The sequence below is a fragment of the Coccinella septempunctata genome, chromosome 6 (assembly GCF_907165205.1).
Source record: "Coccinella septempunctata chromosome 6, icCocSept1.1, whole genome shotgun sequence".
NCBI lineage: Eukaryota > Metazoa > Arthropoda > Insecta > Coleoptera > Coccinellidae > Coccinella > Coccinella septempunctata.
Genome location: NC_058194.1, coordinates 13,550,821 through 13,576,103, shown reverse-complemented (window position 1 = coordinate 13,576,103; position 25,283 = coordinate 13,550,821). Strand labels below are relative to the sequence as shown.

The following is a 25,283-nucleotide window of genomic DNA, read 5'->3' as shown; positions in this document are numbered from 1 at the left end:
CGAGAGATACCCATTCCCAACCACAGCATCACATGCATTTCATCTTCGGGTTGATCTTATTGAAATCTACAATTGATGTTACGTAGTAGGTAGATATTCAACCTTCAGCTAACGAAGATAACCAACATTAACTCTCCTCACGCTACTGCATATTATGTGTCACTAATCCAATTATCTTGTATAGCAAAAATAAATATATTTAAAAACTGATCTAAATAAATAAATAGATTTGGTATGCCCTCAATCGATTTGTAGAAACGTCAATTATGCTGGTCACATATTTTAGACTTTCCAAAGTAATTCGACATTGTCGTAAAATACATGATTACTGAGATTTTTACGTAGGACGGACCACATGGCGCTGATTTAAAACCCGAAAATGTTTTGACAAGCGTCATAAACCCACATTTTCGTACCTGCTATACAGAGTCGAATGTGTCAAATTTTCATGGCCAAACGAGTGCTAAAATAATAGTGAATGGATTATATATGATTTTCACCAACATGAATTGCTAAACGACGACCTTTGTGTCGCTTTCCCCCTTAGAATCTTCAAGTGTGTGAAAGTGTACTTTTTTATTCTATTCCTAATTATTTTCTTGAAAGCGAATTCAATCTGTCGGTCGATTTATTTTAAACGCTCGAAAATTTTATTATGGTTACTCATTTTTGTCACCTGTTCGAAATCCAAAATTTCTGCAGCGCTCACTAGCTAACAAATAGAATTATATCGAAAATAATTACTTATAGGTCATTTCAACTATGCGAACATTACTTTTTTGATCACAATCCATCAGAAACTTCTTCTTTCTCGATATAGAGATGAACGAATATGATTGTGACAAATTTCAGCATTTATTCTGATTCTTTTTTAGCTACTAGCCATCTTTTCTAAAGAACAGCTATTATACGAGCTTTTCACCCATGCCAGCTGTATTCTTTATTCCTGACGCGGGAAATTTTATATTACACTTTCGTGAAAACTCCCTTCAATATAGTTCAGGCTTCCACTTCACAATAAGACCGACCCTTCAAACGAGGTGAAATTCGGAATTTGTGAAAGGATCCATAAACCTGGAGGTCATAATATCGAAGGAGCTGCATTATTTGAATGAAATATTGGCAAGTAAGTTCTGGGAACTTCCACATCGCGGGAGAAATGCAATTTTGGAGAGTGTGAAATAGCCTTCTTGACATCCAATATTCGGATTCGGTTATATTTCCACAAGAATTTCGGCCAGTTCTAAAACGAATTCCGTACCGTACAAGTTCTGCATGTCTACATCAATCGATGGGAATATCCATGGAGAATAATTTAACGAAGATCTTCTAGTTCAATCAAAATATTCCCAAATGAATAAAACCGATTTCAATCCCTAGAGAATAATTCGAAGTAATGTATCGAAGTAAAATTTTATGGACATATTAGGTTGGAGAAAAAGAAATCCATAATTTTTTTGACAGATGGTTTTATTGACCTAAATCTCGTTATGTACATGTCGCATTGGGCAAACTTATACTCGTTGCAAACAGGAATTCATGTTACTAGCAGAACAAGTTTTGTCATTCTTCTGACTGAATGATTCAGTTGTCAATTGTCCAAGTGTCCAAGATGGAAGTGAACGAAGAAAAAATTCGGTATGATTTACAATTTTGTTTTGATAAAGGAAAAAATGCAAGTCAGGCGGCTGCAAATGTACTCGTAAATGAGGTTTATGGTCCCAACACTGTAACAGCAAGTCACGCGCAATTTTTGTTTCGTCGAATTCCTTCCGGTAATTTTTATGTGAAAGATGCACCACGCACTGGGAGGCCTATAGTCAAGAATGTCGATAAAATCATGGAAATGATCGAAGTAGACCAGCATGAGAGTTGTCGTAGCGTCGCTCAGGAGCTAAAGATCGACCACAAAACAGTTCTGAACAAATCTTGTAGATCACATTACTCAATAATTCTCTTGGAGTTTTACCTTTTATTTTTGTGAAAAGCTACGTCGACACCACGCGATAAAATATTTCTTCTTATCTGCTCAGATAAACCGTCAACGTAAGTCAGGGCGTAAAATTTTTTGTTTTCAATCATATTGTCTTCTTGAATTTGTTCTCGATTTTCTCTGTAAATAATTTTTTCTATGATTTTGGTGGGATAATCATTTTTCTGTAAAATAGCCTTCATTTGGTTTAAGTTGTCTCGGTGAAATTCGGGAGAGGACAGTTTCAGAGCTCTATTTTTCAAATTATTGATAATATTAATGTTTTGTGTGATGGTGTGCTTTGAATTAAAATTTAAAACTCTGCCTGAAAAAGTCGGTTTTCGATACCAATTATATTTTATTTCATTGCTATGTCTTATCAGCAAAACGTCGAGAAAAGGTAAGGTGTTTTCCTGTGATTCGACTTCAATGGTGAATTTCAATCGTGGGTGTACGCTGTTAAACACTGTGATAGTCTCTTCCACTTTATCGTCCGGTATCGACCTGCAGATATCATCTACGTATCTCTTAAAAATAGGTATGCAGAAAGAAAGTCGGCCTAGAGCAATCTTCTGAACCTCTACCATGACGATGCCAGCCACTACAGGAGCAAGACAATTTCCCATCCCATGAATAAAACCGATTTCAATCCTTAGAGAATAATTCGAAGTAATGTATCGATGTAAAATTTTATGGACATATTAGGTTGGAGAAAAAGAAATCCATAATTTTTTTGACAGATGGTTTTATTGACCCAAATCTCGTTATGTACATGTCGCATTGGGCAAACTTATACTCGTTGGAAACAGGAATTCATGTACTAGCAGAACAAGTTTTGTCATTCTTCTGACTGAACGATTCAGTTGTCAGTTGTCCAAGTGTCCAAAATGGATGTGAACGGAGAAAAAATTCGGTATGATTTACAATTTTGCTTTGATAAAGGAAAAACTGCAAGTCAGGCGGCTGCAAATGTATTCGTAAATGAGGTTTATGGTCCCAACACTGTAACAGCAAATCACGCGCAATTTTTGTTTCGTCGAATCCGCTCCGGTAATTTTTATGTGAAAGATGCACCACGCACTGGGAGGCCTATAGTCAAGAATGTCGATAAAATCATGGAAATGATAGAAGTAGAACAGCATGAGAGTTGTCGTAGCGTCGCTCAGGAGCTAAAGATCGACCACAAAACAGTTCTGAACCATCTGCATAAGGCTGGATTTAAAAAGAAGTTTGATGTTTGGGTGCCGCACGAGCTGACGGAAAAAAATTGATGGACCGTGTTTCCATCTGCGATTCCTTGGACAAACAGAACGTAATAGAGTCATTTTTGAAGAGACTGGTGACTTGGGATGAGAATTGGGTCACATAAGATAATGTCAGACAAAAGCCATTATGAAAGGAGTAGAAAAATGGTGCAACGACAATAAACCTAAACTCAACACAGGCAAAACAGAGTTCATCATATTCTACACCGATAAAAGCAGAAATGCCCTACCAAACGATATAACCCTAAACAACATTGTTATAAAAAAATCAGAACAATTTTTAGGTATTTTGCTTGACTCTTATATGAAGTGGAACCCACAAGTAGAAAATATGAACAGTAAACTGAACACCATTATTTATAACTTCAATAAAATGAAGCACATTCAAGAAGATACATTAAAGACACTATACCTTGCAAATTTCCAGTTCATCTTGACATATGGCATAATTATCTGGGGAAATGGTATATCTCAAAGCAAAATATTTAAAACTCAAAAGCGAGCTATACGAGTAATATATCGGATGGAATTTAGAGAGACCTGTAGATGAGTTTTCAAGAGAAACAATCTACTGACACTGACAGGACAGTATGTGTTGAAGTGTGTCATCTTTCTGAGAATGCACAGCGAATTATTTGAATAGTTTCTCAACCAAAATAACACCAGAAAAATAGACCCCTCTATCCACCCTGAGCAAAAACTAACCTAGCATAGAATAACACAAGATACATGTGCATTTTCAATGCCTTTCCGAGAAAATTTCACTACATAAAAGCTGTAAAAATCTTGAAGACAGAAATATACCAATTTTTAGTGAATATGGAACCATACTGTCTGCAGGAATTCTATCAAGGATACAAAGATAATTCCAAGTATAATGAAACATTTTGACTTGTTTCTCATTATTGTTTTACAATAATTGTAGAAATTAAATAAATTTCTAATAATATTCTATTCTAGTTCTAAACGTTTATGGTCGAAGAACGGTGAAGCCGCCCAAACGGTGGCCAAACAAGGATTGACGCCCCGGAAAGTTTTGCTGTGTGTTTTGTGGGATTGGAAAGGTTTCCTCTACCATGAGCCACTGCCTAATGGTCAGACGCTCAATTCGGATCTCTATTGCCAGCAATTAGACCGTTCGAAAGCAGCAATCGATAAAAAGAGACCAGAATTTCCACCAGCACAACGCCAGGCCGCGCACGTCTATAATGATCCGCCAGAAGCTCCGGGACGTTGGTTGGGAGGTTCTTATGCATCCACCTTATAGTCCGGATCTGGAACCAAGCGTTTATTATCTATTTCTGTCGATGACAAATGCTCTTGGTGGTGTGAAATTGTCCTCAAGAGAGGAATAATTTCAAATTTTTGTGAATTTTTATAGATTGCCAATAAAAATATATCACATCCAACAGCGTATTTCATTGATACCAATTGATTCCAAACAATGTTCAGATGAAAACTAACATCCTGGTCACAAAACAAAACCATCCTTTTGTTTTGTTGCTCAGGATGTTTGTTTTCTGGTCTCACATGGTCAATATTGAAATTCAATACGAGGAATAGAATTCGAATTTCGCGCCCCTCAATTATAAAACAGAAAACTGTTATCAAACAGTTTTTCTGTATTGACAGTACGTTTTCAGCGCCATCTCATTGTCAAATGTGTTTTGATGTTTTGACTGGCCAAAATGTAGTCGATTTTTAGTACTAGCGATATGAGGACGTTTCCTATACCTATTTCTACTCTATAATCTTTGCACTGGAGTATTCCAGGGCACGAATTGAATAGAAAAGTTGTTCTTCTTAGACAAACAATTATGGTGACGTCATAGGTATGTTTTTAATTCTCTCAGAGGATTTGAACCCAGAACTCATATTTTATGATTCAACTACCTTGACCGCTAATTTATTAAAGGTTCCGCGTTCGAATTCCGAGAGAAATTACAAACGTGTGACGTCACTTCTCCTTACCCTCTCCCCCTCACTCACCAGCCCCTCACCTTAGAATTTTTTATGGAGATTTACATGTGAAAATTACCAAATATGAGCCATAACTGTTGCTGCCACTCTACTGACGTTTATTCCGTTTTGAAGCATCTGGTAATGTTATTTCATGCCACTCGTGAATAAAAAAAAATTTATTTCACTGAATGGTTGAATATCAACTCAGCCTTGGTGCTATGGGATAAATAGTGTAGACTTTGAAAATGAAATGAAAATATAAAATGTGTTGGGGGAAGAGATAACGATTCATTCTACGTTGGTTTTTTCGAATCGTAGTTTTTCCGTTGTCTTGAGTGAGTGAATTTTCCAAGAAGTTCGGTAAAAATTAAGTTGAAGGTGGTCAGTGGTGTTAAATAACAGAACCAGTGAGGGGATACCCAGGAAGATTAGCTGAATATCCTAAGGTAGGTGTCAAAGAAAAAGATTGTGGTTTTAGCGATTATTGTCCGTATTTAAATACAGTCTACTTTTACTTAGAACGCTAACAATGGTTTTAGTGGCAATACTGACCAAAAAAAAATTCTGTCAAATTGACGTAGACACAAGTACAAACGCCAAAAATATTGAATAGACCAAAATGGTACCATGAAAAAACTGTATACCTGAAAGTGAAAAGTCAAAAACCAACCTTTGTAGCAATTTGAGTTTCAACAAGATCATCATTAATTTTTATCGAGATTTTTATCAATTCGCATTTTCCCCGAAAAAAAATGTGGTCAATAAATAGAAACATGTTATGTTGAAATATATAATTTTTTTCACAAATAAACATGTTTGAGCGTTTTCTTTGAGACACTAAATATTTCAATATTTCTTGTCAAAATCGTGGTATTGACATAAAATTTCCTCTCTTGACTGAAAATCTGAAATTACTTTAAAACTTGATCTTGTCCTGAAATCAAGAAAAGATTTTGCAATTTTCAAGAACTTTGTGACTCCTAGACCTTGAGTGAAAATCAGTTATTAGAACAAATAAGAGACAATGCAAATAGTAACGACTATAGAAGATTAGAGATTAGTTCGATGTTAACTTTCTCGAAATTCAATAAAATGTTGTTTTCTACAATTTTCTCACAAAAAAGAATAATCCCCGGTAGCCAGAATAAAAATGTTTCTAAAATGCGTAAAATAAAATATCACGGAATACTCAAACAAGATCACCCACATTGAACTTTTCAAACATCAATAATAATCAGGCAGCTCCTTCTGTCAATAACTGGGTTTCCGGAATTGTTGACAATCAAAATTGAACTTTCCAACGATCTTAAATTGTAATAGATCGCTCTAGGCTGCGGAGTTGCTGCAGATTTTCATTCTGATCCCTAAGTGGAACAATAACGCTGAGATTCGCAACGAAGCTGAATAATGTATATTTCTTGAATAATTAGCAAAGATGAAGAGAAACGATCTGGAGAGATGGCAACTGGCACAAAACACGGTTTGGAGTATTGCGGTCCGGAGATTAGGGATAATGGGATTTACAAGCTGAGCATAAAATTGCAGGTTCTAAGGCACCATTGGGTATAATCCTTCGACCTGCCGGGGGTCAAGATTGGTCGGACTCATGCTGGAACAATTTGTGCTAACAGACGGGTCTTTGCGATACTCTATGATCCTAGATCATGGGCGACACCCTTAGGCTCGTCCTTAGTGGCTTTCATATGCTGCCAAGACAATTTGGCGATATGTCTCTATATACAGGTTGAGCAGCAAACTTGTAGGTATATTGAGATCGTAATTTTCATGTCGTACCACAATTAGCATTTTGAAAATGTTTAGTTAATTTCGGTGAACAATAAAACATGAGTTTCCCTTATGTTTTGAATTTGTTTTCATTTGCCGTACTTTTACTCTTCGTGGAACCTCCTGAATTATATTTTTTAAAGGACGCACCAGTATTTTTTAAATTAATTTAGGTATTTTTCATCTCACCAAGTTCAAATATGTATCTCGTCGGGCATTTGTTCCTACATTTCGACCCTTGAATTCCATCATCAAGGTCCCAACAATGGAAATCTTTTCCTCTAGAAAACGGTCGTTATTATATTCTGTTTGTGTTTGAAGCTTATTTGACTTAAGGGGAAGTAATAGAGGTATTACTTCCCCTTAATTCACATAAGGGGAAGATTCTTGAGGAAGAATCTCTATTAAAAATCGGAATTTACTAGTTCCTAATTTACGCTTTAATTTTTTTATGTGAATCCTTGATTTTTTTTTTAAGTGAAATTAAAGGACGTCTTGATATCACCCCGTCTTTTTTTTTCCAATTTAGCTGTTTTTTACGAGAAAAAAAACTTGAACTTTAGTGTCAATATAACTTGTTTTCATATTAATTTTTCGACGGTTTTTGGACATTTTTCGATAAAAATAAGGACGGGGTGACATCGGCGATTCAATTCTTTATATATTGCAGAGATTGTCATTGCGATATATGCCAAAATTACGCTGAAATTCAGGAATAACTGATAAATATTCAATATTCCTAATATTACCTCTCACCTGGTTATTTCTACTTTTCAACTGACTCAGTACGTAATTTAGGCTATTGCTCAAAGATGTGACACATTTTCGTATTTGGTATAGCATTCGTAAGCAACCAATGTCGATCGTCTTGATCTCGAATCGTATGTACTACTTCCCCTTTAGTGAAGAGAATAAAATAAGAAATGAATTTTTCTTGCATTCTCAAACTCAAATTGAGTTCAAATTCAATGGGATCACAATAAAAAAGCAGAAGAAAAACGCGGTTATTCTTAGTTATTTTCCTAAAAGTGTAAAGTAGGGGAAGTAAGGACCAAATGACATGGTGTTTTTTTGCATCATATTTATTTATTTATTTATTTTGTGGAAAGTCATACTTTCCACAAAGTATGACTTTCCACAAACAATGACGTTTGCAAAGTGAAACTTTTCCAAAATCTTGCGGAAAAAAGCCCTACTATTCACTTTCGCAGGTTTTTTTTTGCGCACGCAAATGTTAAAGAGTCACATCAATCATAAAATGTTGGCATGTCTCTATGCGCCAATCATTAAACTCAAACCATTTTCTTCTTATAGTACAGACAAAATAACATACTACTCATAAAATATTAAGAACATAATTCCCAACTACATCGTTTGGTAGACTTTGGGAGATCGGCGCATGAAGCATAAGCCCAACAGAGAACAAATTCTAGCTTTGTTTTGGTTCGCACTTGAGGCGGTTCCGAATCGGTTCAAAGTAGTGGAGCAGCAATGGTGTGGGAAGCTACACGCATGCTATGCGCGAGCTTACGCTGAACAAATAAATGTGCGACTGTTTTGAACCGTTCTGGAAGCATCCCAAAATCGAACCAAAACAGGCCTTCTACATCGCAACCAACCCTCACCGGGCTAAGAACCGGAAGGTTCATCACATCAGAAAGCACAACTCCGACAATATCGCATTGGTGGTGGTTGTGTTTTGTAAGGAATCTATTTTTTAGTTGTGTGTTGGCGTTGTTCAACATCTTTACTCGTATCTTTTTGGATTGAAGAACTGTTGGGACCTTCATTTGATGGCAAATGTGAGATGGGAATTAGTTTAGGTGTAATGTCTGCAATATCTTCCTGATTCAACGCCATATTTTCATGGAAAGATCCAAACCAGCAGCTTCATACGAGGGATCAGTAACTCATTTGTTGAAAATAGTGCACGTATTCTATTCAGATTTCCAAAGATCTTTGTCCCTTATATTTGAATTAAGAAAAGAGTTGGACCATGAAGGATTCCGTCTTATAATCGTATTTTCTGGAATATAGGATAGAATTGGAAACGAGTCGGGAAAAGATTGAAATTTATTCCAGGAATTAATAACCGCTGTCTGTCTACGAATATGAGGCGGTACAATGTTTGAAAGAACTGTTACCAGTTCTGGTAACCATATGGTTACTAGTTCTTGCGTATGTTCTGCAATATGTTTTTATTCATCACGTGGAATTGATATTTTTATATAGTCGAAATATCATTCTATTTTTTATTGATTGAGTATCGAACCCTCATACTCAATGATGGATAATAATATATATACCCTGAATAGCTTTGATAGATCGTGGTTGGCATTACTGGCTGTCGGCGGATGCAGTAATTTGACAGTATGTCAATTGTCATTAATTTTATTATTGAAGACTAAGCAAGAGTAACGTATTAAGTTTTTATCATTCATCAAGGCACTTAAGAATTTCTTGTTTAGTGTGTTGTTGTGATGAAATCACCTGGTAAAAAAGTGGCTTGGAAGAGCCAAGGAATGTAGTAAACATGAGAAGAAAAAAATGACTTTTCAGAATATACTTTCGGTAACGAGGAGTGTGATATTTTAGTTTAAGTTTCCAATTTAATATACTCTGTTTGCATTATATGTTTTTTCATATGAATCGATTTTTATTTCATAAATGGGTTCATTCAATGTGTCTATATAGGAATTGGACATTCTGAAGACCTGGACGAACATTTGATATTTGGTGGATGTTGCCTGGACAGCTGCTGGAGTTTAACTGAATATTTCAATAAATATTAACTTATCTAGTTATGGACGTCATATCGACTTCAAATGGCCCGATATATAAGTTCATTCAACTGTCAGCATTGATATGAGGGTCATAACTAGACCAGTTTTCATCTAAAAAGGTCCAGTTAATATCCATCAGCTGTTCAGGCAACGTCCATCGAATGTCCATTGTTTGTCCATTTTGGTATAATTCATGTCCAAAATGCATTCATATGGGACCATGGAACATTCATTGGACATCCTAATTTGTGACAACGAATATCCATGGGATATCCAAAGGGCGTCATTTGCCCGTCAAAGGGCATGGACATGGATATCCGTATTGCAAGATTTTGATATCCATTGGACATCCATCGTATGTCCTCCTGTTTACTGGGAGTCAATAGGTGAAGATCCAATAGTTCCAGTTATGGTTCTCATGGAAAGATTCAGCTGTGCCTCAATTTTTTGCATTTGAGCACTATTAACCGAAACGGGTCAACAATATTCAGCAGCCGACAAAAACAAAGCTTTGGCTGCCGTTCGAAGAGTAGCTGATCAGCACCTCATGAAGAACCTGCTAGTTTATGCAGGATATTATTCCTAGTTTTTAACTTCAGCCGTGAATTTTCCATCTATCTTCCGTCTCCTTTCCATATCTACATAATATTCTATCCAACGTATTTTCGAAGGAAATATTTCAAAATATACAGAAGTTATCCAACAATGTCTCATATTGAATTTGTTGGGCCACTAAAAAATATACATATTTATGATGATTTAAACTGAAAAGGGTCGGCCGAAAAATTGTGGAGGATGTCAAAGTCATGAATTTAGGTAGGTATAACATATGATAAATAAAGAATGTTTGAAATCGAGTAGACATTCGAAATGAGGAATAATATAATACTCAGCGTATTCCATTCTACAAAATTTTATGGATGACCCTGTATAATTCAATCCATCACAGAAATATAGAATTTTAAAAGCCCTACAACTTTTATGAAAATTTCCCTGTATACTTTCAAATAATCTACGGATCTGTAAATTTTTTATAATCTGATATATATTAAAACTATGCACAATTTTCAACTCAATACAACATATTTCTGATGGAAATATTTTGGCTAGGTGTAGTGTAGTTCTGTTTTGAAAGCACACGAAATGTTTAGTGAGAATACATAAAAATTTGACAAAAAGTGTATGGTATAGATAACGAAAGGATATGGAAGGTAAAGGGAGAATCAATCTCATTTGACGTAAATATTTTGTCACTAATTCAACAAAAATAAGCGGTGTACTTCATGAAACTAAAAATACTCAGTCGTAAATAAATTACGTTTTTATAACTTTACCCTTTGTCTGTGCTACGATAATAGTTCTGTCAATTGAGCTTGACTTGATCGCCAATACGTCATCACCCCTCAAACAGGCGTTGAACTGATTTTCGCCTCCTATGTTTTCTTGGTTCACTTGACGTAATAGCGTCTATGCCTACTTTCATAGTATGTTTATTTATGCAAAGAACAAATGTTCCAGAAAATGTAAAGCAACAAATACATATTTTGCAGTAGAAAGCGACATTTCACTTTTCTTCTGTTCGAAAAAGCTTACATGAGTTACATAGCTTGGCATTGAAATTCATAAATGCCATATCGTTATAGCGTTGTCACATGTAACATCGAATTGAAGTAACGGATAATAATAGTGATATCCACGAATATTCGGAAAAGAGGTCCTATTATAGGAAGCTTAAAGCAACCCATGTCATAAATGTCCTTTTCGATTCTGTTTATTCAGAATGATCATAAAGAAGAAGAAACGGAAGATTCTCAAACGGTAATACTTTTCTGTTCAGCGGAAAAGGAACGTCAACCAATCCTTAATGAACCCCAAGTTCTCAGTAAATACCTGCTCGAGATTGCTTCGACTCGCTCAATTTATTTCAGTCGAGTTGGCAAATATCACAACCGTTTTGTGTCGGAGGTTATCCTCTATAATACTACTCCTGCTGGCCTCCTGAATGATGGAAATATATCTATACCTTAAATGTATAAATCATAAATGAATGGGATTGAAGTGGCAATAACAGGAAATAAATTGTCAAATGAAAATAATTTCAACAGCATTTTTTCAATTACAATCAAATACTTAAATTATTTTATTGTAATTGAAAAAATGCTGTTGAAATTATTTTCCTTTGACAATTTATTTCCGGTTATTGCCATTTTAATCCCATTCATTTTGAAATCTATTAAATACATAAAAATGGGATTTTGGAATTATACAATGAATAGGTATTTTCCCATATGAGTAATTATGTGAAACTGATAATAACTGAATAATATACTATGATATGATGTACTGTGAATATGACAGATAAATTTAACGCAGTATCTTATGTGACTGATTTGTTGAATATGATGATGTTGTTAACAGGTGGGGCATTTAACTTGAGACAGCTGATTATCCCAAGAACTATGTATGTAGGTACTTAAGAAGAGATTGTTTCAATAAAAAAAATATAAGGGAAACAGGAAATGCTAATATTTTTTCAATCTTGCCTTGACTTATAGGATATTTCAAGGTCAACTTGATGTTTCTAAAGGGAAAGGTATATTTTAACAGCAAATTTTCATCTTTCATAAAAAAGTAAAATTTTTTGAAATTTTTTTTCATCGCATTTCAAAGTATTAACTAAATTTCATTTAAAGGGTTGGATTGTTGAAAGTTTCGAATAATAGTAACCCATTTTTATATGAGAAACAAGAACCTGCACTGAGCTATATTCCTTTCAAATAAAGTTGCCCTTGAAGTGCAATGTTGAGACAGAATATGTATACCTATTTTCGTTCACCCTTGAAACCCATCAACTTTTGGTTGAAACAATTCTTTCTAAAATCCATACTTTTTGAGATAGTTTACTGTACTTTTGAGGGCATACTCTTATTCTTCATAAAATGTATAATATTAACTTTTGGTTGGAACTTTTTCCATCGGATTCCAATTATTATTATTTTTAATTTTGTTCCAAGCGTTCAAATAAACTTCAGTTCAGTACTTTGAAATTGAATTAAACCAAGTTTCGAATAAGAGTAACTACTTTTTTATGAAGACTAAGAATCTGCACTGCAAAATATACCTATTGATTTGAAGATATCAAGTTAACCTTGAAATCAAAATCAAAGTTGAAAGAAATATGTAACTAACAATTTTCATTTTCTTTCAAGGACATATTTCTTGAGATAATTCACTGCCTCAAATAGAATGCAATCTGTACAATTTGTCGAGAGTACAGTAAAATTCATGTTTTCGGTTTTTACTATTTTGCAGAAAAAAACTGCAAATGGGCCAACAGGTCAACTTTTATTTCGAATTAATACTGGACATTCGAGGAAAAATTTACTTTTGGACTTGAAACAAATTCTCAGTATTGCTGTACATACCATATGGAGGAGCATTAACTTATTAAAACATACACAAGATATGGTCCTCATAGCACTTAATTGCTGAATTGAAAAAAAAATTTCGTTAGTAGGGTATTGCAATTTTTCTGGTGTTATGTAGTATCAATTGTGGATTGATAGTCACGAGTTTAACACACTTTTAGGAGCCAACAATTAGTGCGTTGTTTCAACGAAGATTCAACTCAACAAGAAGTTGCTAACGGTTTCCAGGTTTCGCAAAGTGTTCTAGTAGTTGAAGTGCTGTAGCTACACATGGGGTGAAAAATCCATCGCCACAAGATCAGCTGATTACACGACGAAATCCCTTCACAGCATCTTAAATTAAAAGCTGGTTCGGCCAAGCCAACACTAGGAAAAATTTTCATTAGAATCAAAAAGCTTGCAAATAAATAAGAAAATTTGTCTGTGTTTCGGAATATAGCAGAAGCCCACATCAAAAAAATCTTGGGGTGATGAATGGGAGACGACCCCTGAAAAATATCATATCATGTGGATTTTCATCCTTCAGATTGTGTGCATGCTTCGATTTGAACGAAATATCACAACTTCAAGGTCGACTAGAAGGGCTGTAAAGAAGAAAGTGAAAAAAAAAATTGAAGAATTTTAACCCTTGTCGCTATGTAACTTAGCACGGACATATGCTTATAAGAACTTTTTGCCTCGAAATGAGTTAATTAAGGAATATAAACCTGAATTATTGAATAGAATTTCGAAAACAACCTGTTTCCTAAGAAAAATAGAAATATCAACAAATTCGAGTCGTCTGTTTACTTCATTCATCATGTAAGCAATCTATTACTGTTCATCTTCCTCCTGTCAGCAAGTTTCGGTGATGCATTCTTCAGAATTCGCTTCATTGGAATTGAATTTGTATATACACTCCATTCACTTCAATAAAAGCATTCGGTTGGCTATGGAAATTTGACATATTCTATACTGTATAGTTAGAAAATGTCAGGTTAAAACGCTTGTCTACAAATTTTTGGGTTTTAAATCAACGGTACAATCACAATGTGAATCAAAAAATAATATAAATTCAATAATCTATGATGGACATAATTAAGACGGAATTATACATAACTTGTCAGATGCGGTTCACGGAAACTTACTGTTGCCAGTACGTTCAAGTTTTCATTGACTGGACGAAATGAATAATAAAGAGAAAGAAAATCAAGAATTTCGAAGATACCTTCTGCTGCTTTGGAAGTTCATTATTATTTGATTATTTTTGGTGGATAATTCGGTGTAAATCTTATTTTATTTTTTCCCCAAAACTGCGGGAAAGAACTTCCTCTTGCGTTTCAATATAACTGAAAACTACATAGAAAAATGTTGAAGTTTTATGGAGTTTTCAATTTCCTCCTAACGCTTATAAAAATCGATTGAAGGGATCCCCTCTCGGATCCCCATATTCATATTCTCAATCTACTTATTCGCATAGAAAAAACAAAAATTAGTTTTTAAATATATTTATTTCTGCTACAGAAGAAAATTTTATTATCTTGCATCATTGGGGGTCAAAATAATTTAAGATGCAAATGATGTGCGACAGCTGAAAATTGCCACTTTGACCAGCTATAACTTCGATATTACCTCGCCTCGCCGCAATGGGTGCAAAGCTTTATCTTTTTTCTGGGCGTCACTGGAACAGGGTATTTATTCTTCATTATTTGAGTGGCTCAGAGGAAAAGTGATCTAACTACAATTAAGTGAAATGTTGGAAATGAAGGTTTTACGTTTCAATTGATTGAAAAACCGCATTGATAGGTATGGAAAATTTTGTTGAGAGGAAAAACATTAAATGGGTATAACTCGGTCAAAACGACGATTTGACTCATACCACTCATAAGAAGAATAATATGCAACCTTTGGTACCCAAATATCGGTATAACTCAAAAATCGGAATTTGTGACTTATACCACTTTTCCTCTGACCGGCTCATTTACTTGGGTGTGAATGTATGGCAACAAAGTATTTCAGGAATGACTGGTTTTTTCTTAAAATTTAAGCTATCTACCTATAACTTTCACGTTTCTTCATCGATGTTGGACTTATCGCTAGCGATGTGAAGCACGATCCTTCTTCTATATGTTATTGCATGACGCAGGGTTACATTTTCAATATCTTAATTTTCAACGTAAAAGTTAAGTTTTTGAAAACTTGGATTCCTGAACGGGATTTGAGGTGACTTTTAATGACGAATTATCAACACTATCGAATACATTACTATTCCAACATTACTTAGTAATTTCTTATTACATTGGTTTCCATTTTTATAGCTGCAGAACATTACAGTTTGAATTTTCAAGTAACTCTCTCGTCATTTCCAGAAAAAATATAGGCCATGTATGTACATAACTGATTATCGAAATTGATATTGCTTGGATATTGTTATGGAATGGTTGAAGAGTAAAAATAGAGATGAATTAGGTCTATTTCATTTTTGTCAAAACAGTTATGTACATGCTTTCAATATAAAACAAATGAACAAAACAAACATATATACAAAATTAAAAGAAAAAACTTGAGAAAAAAAATAGTGCGAATAATTTTTTTTTCTTTGCACACCAAAGTAGTCTTGAGATAATCTTTGATCATGTGGAATAGGAAGATTTATCCAATATTCGATCAGAAAAAAACAGAAAAAAAGTCTACAGTCGGTCCTCGAATATAAACCTAAGTTTAGCCAGCTAATCTTAAGTTTATGCTCACACCTATCTTTAGCAGTACAATATATACTATTTATCTATCTATCGAATTAAAGCTACTCAAACTTAGGCTAATTTTTAGCTGTCCCACCTTTTCTGCTTAGTTTAGTTAAAGGAGTTTTCAGGCAAAAGAAAATTCACCTTCAAACTTCAATTACACATATTATGAGAAATTATTAATTGGCAGAACAACTGGCCCATATTTATGGCTTTTAATTTTTGATACTTTAAGTTAATAATATTAAACTATATAAATAAAAGGGAATCTATGGATATTATTGTCATCACATTCAAACAACTGCTCCAAATTGGATAATTCTTTTTTGTTGTTTTTGTTATTGCCAGGACAAGGTGCATCTAACCGTATATTTCAGAAAAAGTCGTAAAAGGACAAAAACAAAGGATTTCCTTTTTCCTCCGATAGATCCAGCAATCACAGATTATATTTTATGAGGATTTTGACAATTGCTGTAATTCTACAGCATATATTTGTCCAGTTTTTTGCTTGACTTTTCTCTTTTTCGTTGTTTTTAACAATTATTATTGGTGAATAAAGTTGATATTATTATAGTAAAACTCGGTGGGTCCATATAACCCCAAACCTCTAATGTGTAACATATATTATTCCATATAGTTAATATTTAATATTCATCATAACTAGAAAGAATGAAATTTGAATATCCTTTCGCTCTGCCACACTGTGTATTAGGAAAGAAGGAATACTTCAATAGCGCATAGAATACGTGACCCCTATTTCTGTTGCAATGTGATGAACTCAAGCAGAATCGAAGCAACGATGCTTGAAGATGAAATCGAACTTATCAGAATACTGGCATTCAGCTGATGCATACATATTTTCAGCACAAGGTTCTATTTGTGAAATAACTTCTTTCATAGGGAATCGGTATTTCGAAAGTATGAAGCAAATATGAACTGAATGACTATATTCAGACATATACTGTACCTGCATTTAAATAATTTCTCACTAGAATCTTATATGTACTGGGTGATTGTTTAAATTTTACTTGATAGCGATCCCAGTTAATATTCGTTTCACGAAAATGTTTGAATGGGTGAATATCGAGTATTTCTAATGGGAATTCAGAATTCAGTACTACGAAATGCAGAAACCCATCGTAAACCTAAAAATATCATGTGAACTGGTATTTTTTGAGAGAAACACCTTGTATTCTATTTCCCTAGTCAGTAGAGCTCTTATTTGTGATTGCAAATATATAGACTTAATTGAGTGTATCTTTGTCAGGTTTCTAAAAATATAGATTTTTTCGTCTAAATCTAAGGCAGCTGTAGAACGCCACACGACAGTAGCCATAACAAACAAAATTAAATCGCTTTGTTTGACTTTCCTTTGTTCATAATAAAAGTGAAGTTTTGATTAGTTTTAATGAAAACTGGCATTATATCAAATTCGTCCACCTCAGAAATATATCATTTTTACTGAGTTTTTGAATTATAAATGAAAAAATATAAATATGAGATAAAATAATCATTCCATTATTATTCGCTATTATATTATCCAGATTCTTCCTAGGTATCGGAGTACCCCGTTCCCCTCAGAAGATCTGTAAGCTTGTACGAGTTCGAAGAACCAGTTGTGTTTTCGGTAGGCTTTTTAATCCAACAGTGAATGGTGATCTGTACCATTAATTTAATTTTTTTATCTCTGGCCTCTGCCGGTGTCCGTGAAGTTAGCGAAAAGTTGAAAGCACTAATTCTGAAACTATGTCGAATATTTAGTGCCTAATTAGTGCCTATTAGTGCCTTATAAATCTTTGACAGCACCATTGTAGTTTTTGAGAAATTGATAATTCAAGTTCTTGGTGCTGACTTCACGCTTAGCACCAACATTTTCAAATTACCATGAAATTAGTAAACTAATATTTAGTGCTTAATTAGTGCCTATTAGTGCTTTTGGAACCAATGGAAAAGAAAAAACGGTTTTCATAATATCATAATATCACAGCACCTTTGGTGCTGACTTCACGCTCAGCCCCAGCATATTGGAATTTCGTGAAAATTTTTGTTTCAATAATTAGTGCCTAAATAGTGCCCATTTGTGCCGTTAAAACGAATGCGATATCAGTTTTAGTTTTACAGTAATTGCCTGATGATTTTTGAAGAAGTGTGAAGTTAGCGAAAAGTTGGAAGCACTAATTCTGAATCTATGTCAAATATTTAGTGCCTCATTAGTGCCAATTAGTACCGTATAAATCTTAGACAGTACCATTGTAGTTTTTGAGTAACACGAAATTATCTTTTTTGATACCGCGTAGCCATCTATGGAGAGGTATGCGAATCATTCTCTGTAATAGATTCGTCGTCATTGCGTCATTTTATTATCACCTAAAGCAGCTCACACATATACTATTTCGGTCGCCAATCTTGATATCGAAGAATAATAGTACTATAGATTTAAGTTGGCCCGAACTTTTTTCTCAATTATTCAGATAATGTTTATATATTAACATTTTGTAAACGCCTGGAGATGTACAGCTTCTTTTTCACATCGTGACGTTGGAGGCGGGTTGAGACGTCTAGACAAGACATTCTTTGTTTTTGATATTGAAGTTAATGAAATTCTTAACATAGTGAAACAATTGAAAAAAAACTCATTTTCATCAGGCTATGATCAAATTCCTAGCATTGTAATTAAGAAGGCCATTCACATTATTGTTGACCAATCAGGTAAATTATGAATTGTGCATTTGTATCTGGTATTTTTCCATCTGCTTTGAAGCTATCAATGATAACACCACTATATAAATCTGGCTGTAAAGATGATTTTAACAACTACCGACCTATTAATATTATAACAACTTTTGCACAAATCTTTGAGAAAGTTATTTCTGATCGCCTTATTAAATTTTTTAAGAAATATGGCATCTTTTGCTTATCTCAACACGGTTTTATGAACAACAAGAATACAAGTACAGCAATTTTTGAATTGACTCAAACTGTTATTACAGCAATTGAAAAGGGTGAATTTCCGGATGGCCTATTTCTGGATATTTCCAAAGCTTTCGATTCAGTAGACCATAGTAGACTATTAAGTAAACTTGAAGCATATGGTATAAGGAATAACCAACTAAAACTTATACAAGGCTACCTACAAGGGCGAAAACAAAAAGTATTTATTACTATCAATGATAAAAGCTTTATTTCTGAAGATGAGGATATCATTAATGGAGTAATTCAAGGTAGCATTTTAGGTCCTTTATTGTTCATTGTATATATAAACGACTTACCTCGCAATATTGACCAATGTTGAATGCAATCATCTATGTTGATGACACAAATATTATATTATCAAGATCTTATGTAACGCCTATCAATTGAATGAAGAACTGAATAATGCCTTTTTAAGTGTTAAAAATTTGTGCACATCAAACAATTGAATGCACAAAAAACAGAATGTGTATTTTTCACTCTTCAAGGTCAAAATTTCAAGAATCTACTGTTGAAATATTTGTAGGAGTCAAATACTCACCCTGTATATATATTTAAAATCAGAAGAAAGAGTTCTAAGGTAAGGAGAATATAGTGGAGGGTGTTTTTTTCAATACAAGTTCACATAAAATTTTTAGGTTAACGATGCTTTTTTACATCTCTTTTCACTGAATTCTCATATAAAAAATAATTCATATTCGTCCATTCAAACCTTTTTGTAAGACCAATATTAACTGCGATAGTTATTGAGTAAAATATAAACAATCACCCGGTACAAGATCGAATAGTTTTCATCGAATAATTTCTGCCTTCTTTTTCCATGCAATACTAAACAAACATGCATTACAAAACCATCAATTTGTGCAAAAACAAACCCTTAAACTTTTGAGAAATCACTATAACTAAAGTTGCTTCAGGAATTACGCAGATGTCGTAAGGCTGTGAGACATCGGAATCATGTGGTGAAAGACCATTCAGTAAGATTTTGAATTTTGGTTTGTACTGGGTATAGAACTGAATCATAGACCTATTATAAGTATATGGATTCAACGAATATATTGTGCATTTTGGTCATTTGTTCATATTCTTGGTTCGAACAAGTAAGGAAATTAATATTATCAGTTCTGAATGCTTCTTCATTATTTATCTGACCATATTTCCAGACGAATTCTTCTCTTAGTTATGCATGTTCATCACTTTTATGAATAAAATACAAGAATAGTGTAGTTCTATCTTGCAACCAAATATGGAGCTGCTTCTGGAATTTTAAGGCGTTTATTTGTGTCAATATCAATAATGAATGAAGCGAATATATGATTGCTCCATCTTTTAGTCCGATATACCATGTGATGTTCTTCAGTGTACAAACATATTAAAAAATGTGTAGAAGGGATGCCCGCTATGCTAAATGGGGATTCAGTCGAGCGTCGTAGAGACCACGTGGCGGAGGGTTACCGCTGAGGAAAATCTGTATACCAGATATCCACTCATCGAAGGAGATCCTTGATATCCCTGAAAGCACTTCAGTCTTCCCCAGATATCTAAGGCATCCCCAGAAATACTGAGACCTCGTAAGACATCCTTGGAATGCCAGAGAATCCTCGCAACTCCTCGGATTTCCTCGAACAAAGAAACAATTTCTATAACTATAAAGAACTGAATAAGTCGTTCGACCTGAATTCTCCTATCTATTGACAAATTTCTATCAGCTCGATATTCATGAGTGAAAATGATTTATTACATGCATAGAGTCATTCGGGGTAACTGAGCGCAGTGGGTAAGTGTGCGCAGTGCGTATATCTCGACTATGCAATGTATGAAAGAGGGGTTCATTTGGGTGAAGTAAGGCGCAGAATCGCCAAATTAGTTTTTCATAGGAATGCGCCGTGCGACGTTTCGTTAACTTTTTATTTGCAATCAATCAAAATCACTAGTTTTCTTGTTAATTTTTAGTATCTCTTCAAATTCTGCCAGGTCCAAGTTCCGAGTCCGTCAGTGTTCAGCAATATTTTAGTCGATCATGCGCATATTAATCTAAATATATAATAAAAAATTTTAGGTTCTCTTAGCTGCTCAACTCTATAAGAACGTCAATTCAAATTTTGGCTTACTGGGAAAAGTGTGCGCGGGTAAGTGTGCACATAGGCTCATTATATGGGCTAATGCCCATATAATTATGAATAAATTATGACGTTGTTGATTTTCTTAGTTAAGACTCGATCAATATTGTCCTATTTGTTCAGAAAAATATGAAGAGCCACCAACAGGGGAATGTATCAAGCGTTGTGTTCACCAGAAATGGTGGCACGAACAATAATGAAGTGCTTGTAAAAGGCGCTTCTGTATTGACAATAAACAGCTTCTCTCTAATATTGTAACATTTTGATGACATTATTCTGTAATTTGTTTTGATTGTGTGGTTCACTAAGCACTGCGTTCACTTACCCCGTGAGAGTGCGTACACTTACCCGCAATACGAGGCATGTGAACGCACTCCGACTTTAACTATTAAATTTTTTTTGCGGAAAAAAAAACGTTTTTGTTTGTTTGTGTTTTGGTGTTTTTTTATAGATTAGAAAATTCTCTATCTTATGAATATGTCTCAATTTTCCTAGCTTCAACATTTCAAACAGTGTATGGCTTGAAAGGCAAAAGTGCGCACAGTTGCCCTGAATGACTCTGCATATATCTATTGCTGTACAAATACAAATATTGAATTGGAACAATTTACAACATTCAGTTTATTTTAGTGAAATTTGAATCGCAGAAGTCATTTTAGCCTCGAATGGAAACAAAAAATGATTATTGATTTTGATATTCCGATCGTGTGGAATTACTGTTGTTGTCAATAGTCAATATACAGACATATAAAACTTCTGAACACTGCTGAAGTTTTTATCCTAGGCCATGAAATATTTCTTTTTCGGATTTCAGTTCAATAATTATCCCCAAAAAGTTTTTTCATTCAATTTCTGCTCTACGCGACCAATGACACCTCTCTTTATAAAATATCTCATATAAAATTTCCCGAACTATGAGTGGAGATACTGATAAATTTCTAGATTCCCTTCTAATTTCAATTATACCTAAAAATCTTCAATGACTTCTTCAAACCTATTTTCTGATATTACCGGCTAATTCTTTTCTGATGAAGTATAAATTATATGGAAAAATTGAAATATCGTCTCCTAAAATCCTCAAGGCTAAGTGGTTGAATCGTCGGTTAAGTATGCAAGGTACTGATTTCGATCCCGGGCTAGAGATGAAAATTTTTAATTGATACGGTAGGGGTCATCATTACCTGTTGGGTCAAAATTAACAATGCTATATGCTTAAGGTGGCGAGGAAAGAGTAACAAAGCCTACACAGAACACAACTGTTTCTTGGAACTCGTGCAAACTCATAGAGATGCTGCGGGATACTTCCGTACCTAGGCAGATAATATGATATACAAGGTGTTTCCGAAAGTGGGGCTTTTGTTTTGACAGAAGGTAGAAGTCATCGAAATAAGTGATTTCACCAAATATTGTCTATATAAGTTATACGAGATAGCTGAGCCACAACCTCTAGAATTTCTACAAAATTTCATTACATTACATTACATTACTGTGGAAGGATACTCCGGCATTTGAAAAACAGACCAAAACGTAAACATATGGCTGGACAATGAATGGTTCAGTACATCCCTGTCTATTTGAATAGTTGCTTCAGGTCACTTGAACACACGATACTTGTTGTATCGTGCAATTTGGCGCTAAAACTGCAGAAAATTGAGACAGTTTATTGGAAATGCTTGTGTTAACAAAGTGTTATTATTTTCACCCTATTTCACCCTAGTTTCACGATGATTGTTGTAGGGTTCGAAAAAGAAGGAAGATTGTTATATATTAGTGAGATAATAACTGATATTCCATTTTTTCACACTTGATCCTAAGTGATTTTCTGTCAGTTAGTATCTAAATGGGCCATGTCATAAAATCGTTCAAGTTACTAAATAATGAAAAAAATTCGGTTAACCCTCGGATAACCTTGGTTTCCATTTTCATTCCCACGTAAGATCGAACTGGCAAATAGGTATCCAATAAACGAAACCATATGTTTGAGTCAGTCATCACTAGATAAGTCCATCGAACCCTATTGAACGTCAAAAGTCTTTTTGCAATCAGCATTTATGCGAAAGACCATAAAATCTGAAAGTGCCAAAGAAGTATTGAATAATATACCCCATTAATCAGTGATCTGCATTCTTTATATTTTATATTGTTTTCAGACGAAACGTTGATTCGTTGAAAATTGATCTCATCTTGTGACATAATGAATTGGTGCGTGCTATTCAATTCAAACAAAAAATTGTTTTGCATGTAAGAGTTCTGATTGAGAACAAAATACAAACCATAGTCTTGAACATATAAGAATTATGATATCATTACACTACCCGACTAACTCCTCAATTTAGCATGAGAAGTCGCTTTATGCGAAAAAATTTGAGCTGTTCATGTATCATTTCCCCACAAAATATAAATAACGAAAATATTACTTTCATGCGTTTTTCCCCACTCACTCCGTATATATGGAGCATATCATTTCAAGTGTTAGAAGAAAAAATACGAATCTCTTTCATCAGGATATCATGGCCGGCTTGGAAGTATGTATTCATTTTACGGAATGAGGAAGGAACTTCATCAACATTATTAGTTTTCGTCGAAAATTCTTTCCAGAGGTGTCGAAATATGAAGAATATAGCTGGATTGAGAAATATTTTCAGCGGAATGTGGTAAAATTAAACCAACAGATGATATTGTCCTTACGTAAGGATGTCTGTTTTATTAATTTCTCAGTACAGTTGAATGTCAAAATACCATCTTCTCGAGTCACATTAAGAATCGTGGTATTTATAATCGTAGAATTAGACTTACCATTAATACAACTCAGGAAAGCAGAGAGTATGAGAAGAAAGGAATGTTCCATTTTCCACTTCATTTTATTTATACACACTTTTGGATTTTCACATCAATGTCTCATGAGTTTCAGATTGTTAATGCTCAGTTTCGTTTTTCATATTTTGAACCTGGAGTTGATAATGAATGCTATCTATATATCTTTTTTGGCAATATACAAAATTCCACCAAACATGAGCTTTAATTGATTTCCAATTATTATATCTACCAGATGAATCTTTTGAAGAATAAAAACTTTTATACAATATGTCTATTATATTTTTCGTTACTTCGAAGAGATTCTTGGACCTTTATCATTTGATATAATGAAATAGTTATTTCATCTTGCCACTTGGCAAGGCTTAGTCTTTTAGTATTGGACAAAATTGAGTCCATGTCACCTCGAAATGATGACCCTAGGTAGTTTTCTATATGCTTTGCAAAAAAAGGATATTTCTGTATTTATTTTTTTGATTACATAGGATTCAATCCCTCCTGTTTGGTTGTAGCAAATTTGTCAATGAAACAAATTGCTTTTATTTGTAATATGTTAAAACATGACTAATTTAATTACACATTTGTTTATATTGTTTTTTTTTATTGTTATGTTTGGATTGTACAATATCCCTATAAAATTCATGCTGTAGATTTGTTATGACCAATTTCTTCACCTAGTGATTTGATGCTTAGTAATAGTAATATGATATATAAAAGTTTAATTTCATTATTATGAATGCACAGTGATTGAAATTGGCACGCATATCTCATTCAACTGAAAAAGTTGAAAAGCTCTCTTGTCGAAACGAGTAATGTACCAACATTGTTCATAGTAAATATATTTTTAAGCTGGACTACTCTCAGGATTATTAAAAGAAAATCAGTTTTTAGTTACTCATATTACTTATTTCGTTTTAGTTAATTCACTACTTATCGTAAGATGATAACAAAGCATTGTGAGAAATTTCAACATTATATTCGAAGTGCTGGTTGACGTCAATTTTTCCCTCTAAAACTAATTGAAAGTACAGTTTTATTATGATTTTTCTCCCCGTGAAAAAGTTATTTGAAAAATAGTTTTGTATGGACATATTGGCTAATCACAATTAGTTTGGACCAAAAATATAATTTTTTAGAACAGTATTCCATTAATTCCTTCACATGTTTCATAACATCTTCACAAAATGATATGACACTAACCGAATCATATACATCCGAAAACTTGAGTAAGTATATGTTCAATTTTTTTTCATTGATGGGTGGTACTCAGAAAAAAATTGCATAAGATTAAACTGATGTAAGACTATACGCTGTCCAGATTCTATCTAAACGAAAAATTCAAATGCAATTTTTTTTCATTTGGCCATAGCATTCCAATATCCAAACTGAGCATTATTCGACCTGAATACCTCAGTACATTAGTACGCAAGGAAATAAATGCACTTAAATGTCAGACAATGT

General features: G+C 34.0%; 1 protein-coding gene across 2 annotated transcripts in view; it reads right to left on the bottom strand.

The window, feature by feature from the left end:
• LOC123315696 (lachesin-like) overlaps nt 1-23,952 on the bottom strand; it is a 207,571-nt gene extending 183,619 nt beyond the window's left edge. For both annotated transcript variants that reach the window (XM_044901524.1, XM_044901525.1), the window contains exon 1: nt 23,805-23,952. In XM_044901524.1, the coding sequence (XP_044757459.1) occupies nt 23,805-23,868 (64 nt within the window). In that variant the 5' untranslated portion in view covers nt 23,869-23,952. The remainder of the gene's footprint in view (nt 1-23,804) is intronic.
• Between the last annotated feature and the right edge of the window lie 1,331 nt (nt 23,953-25,283).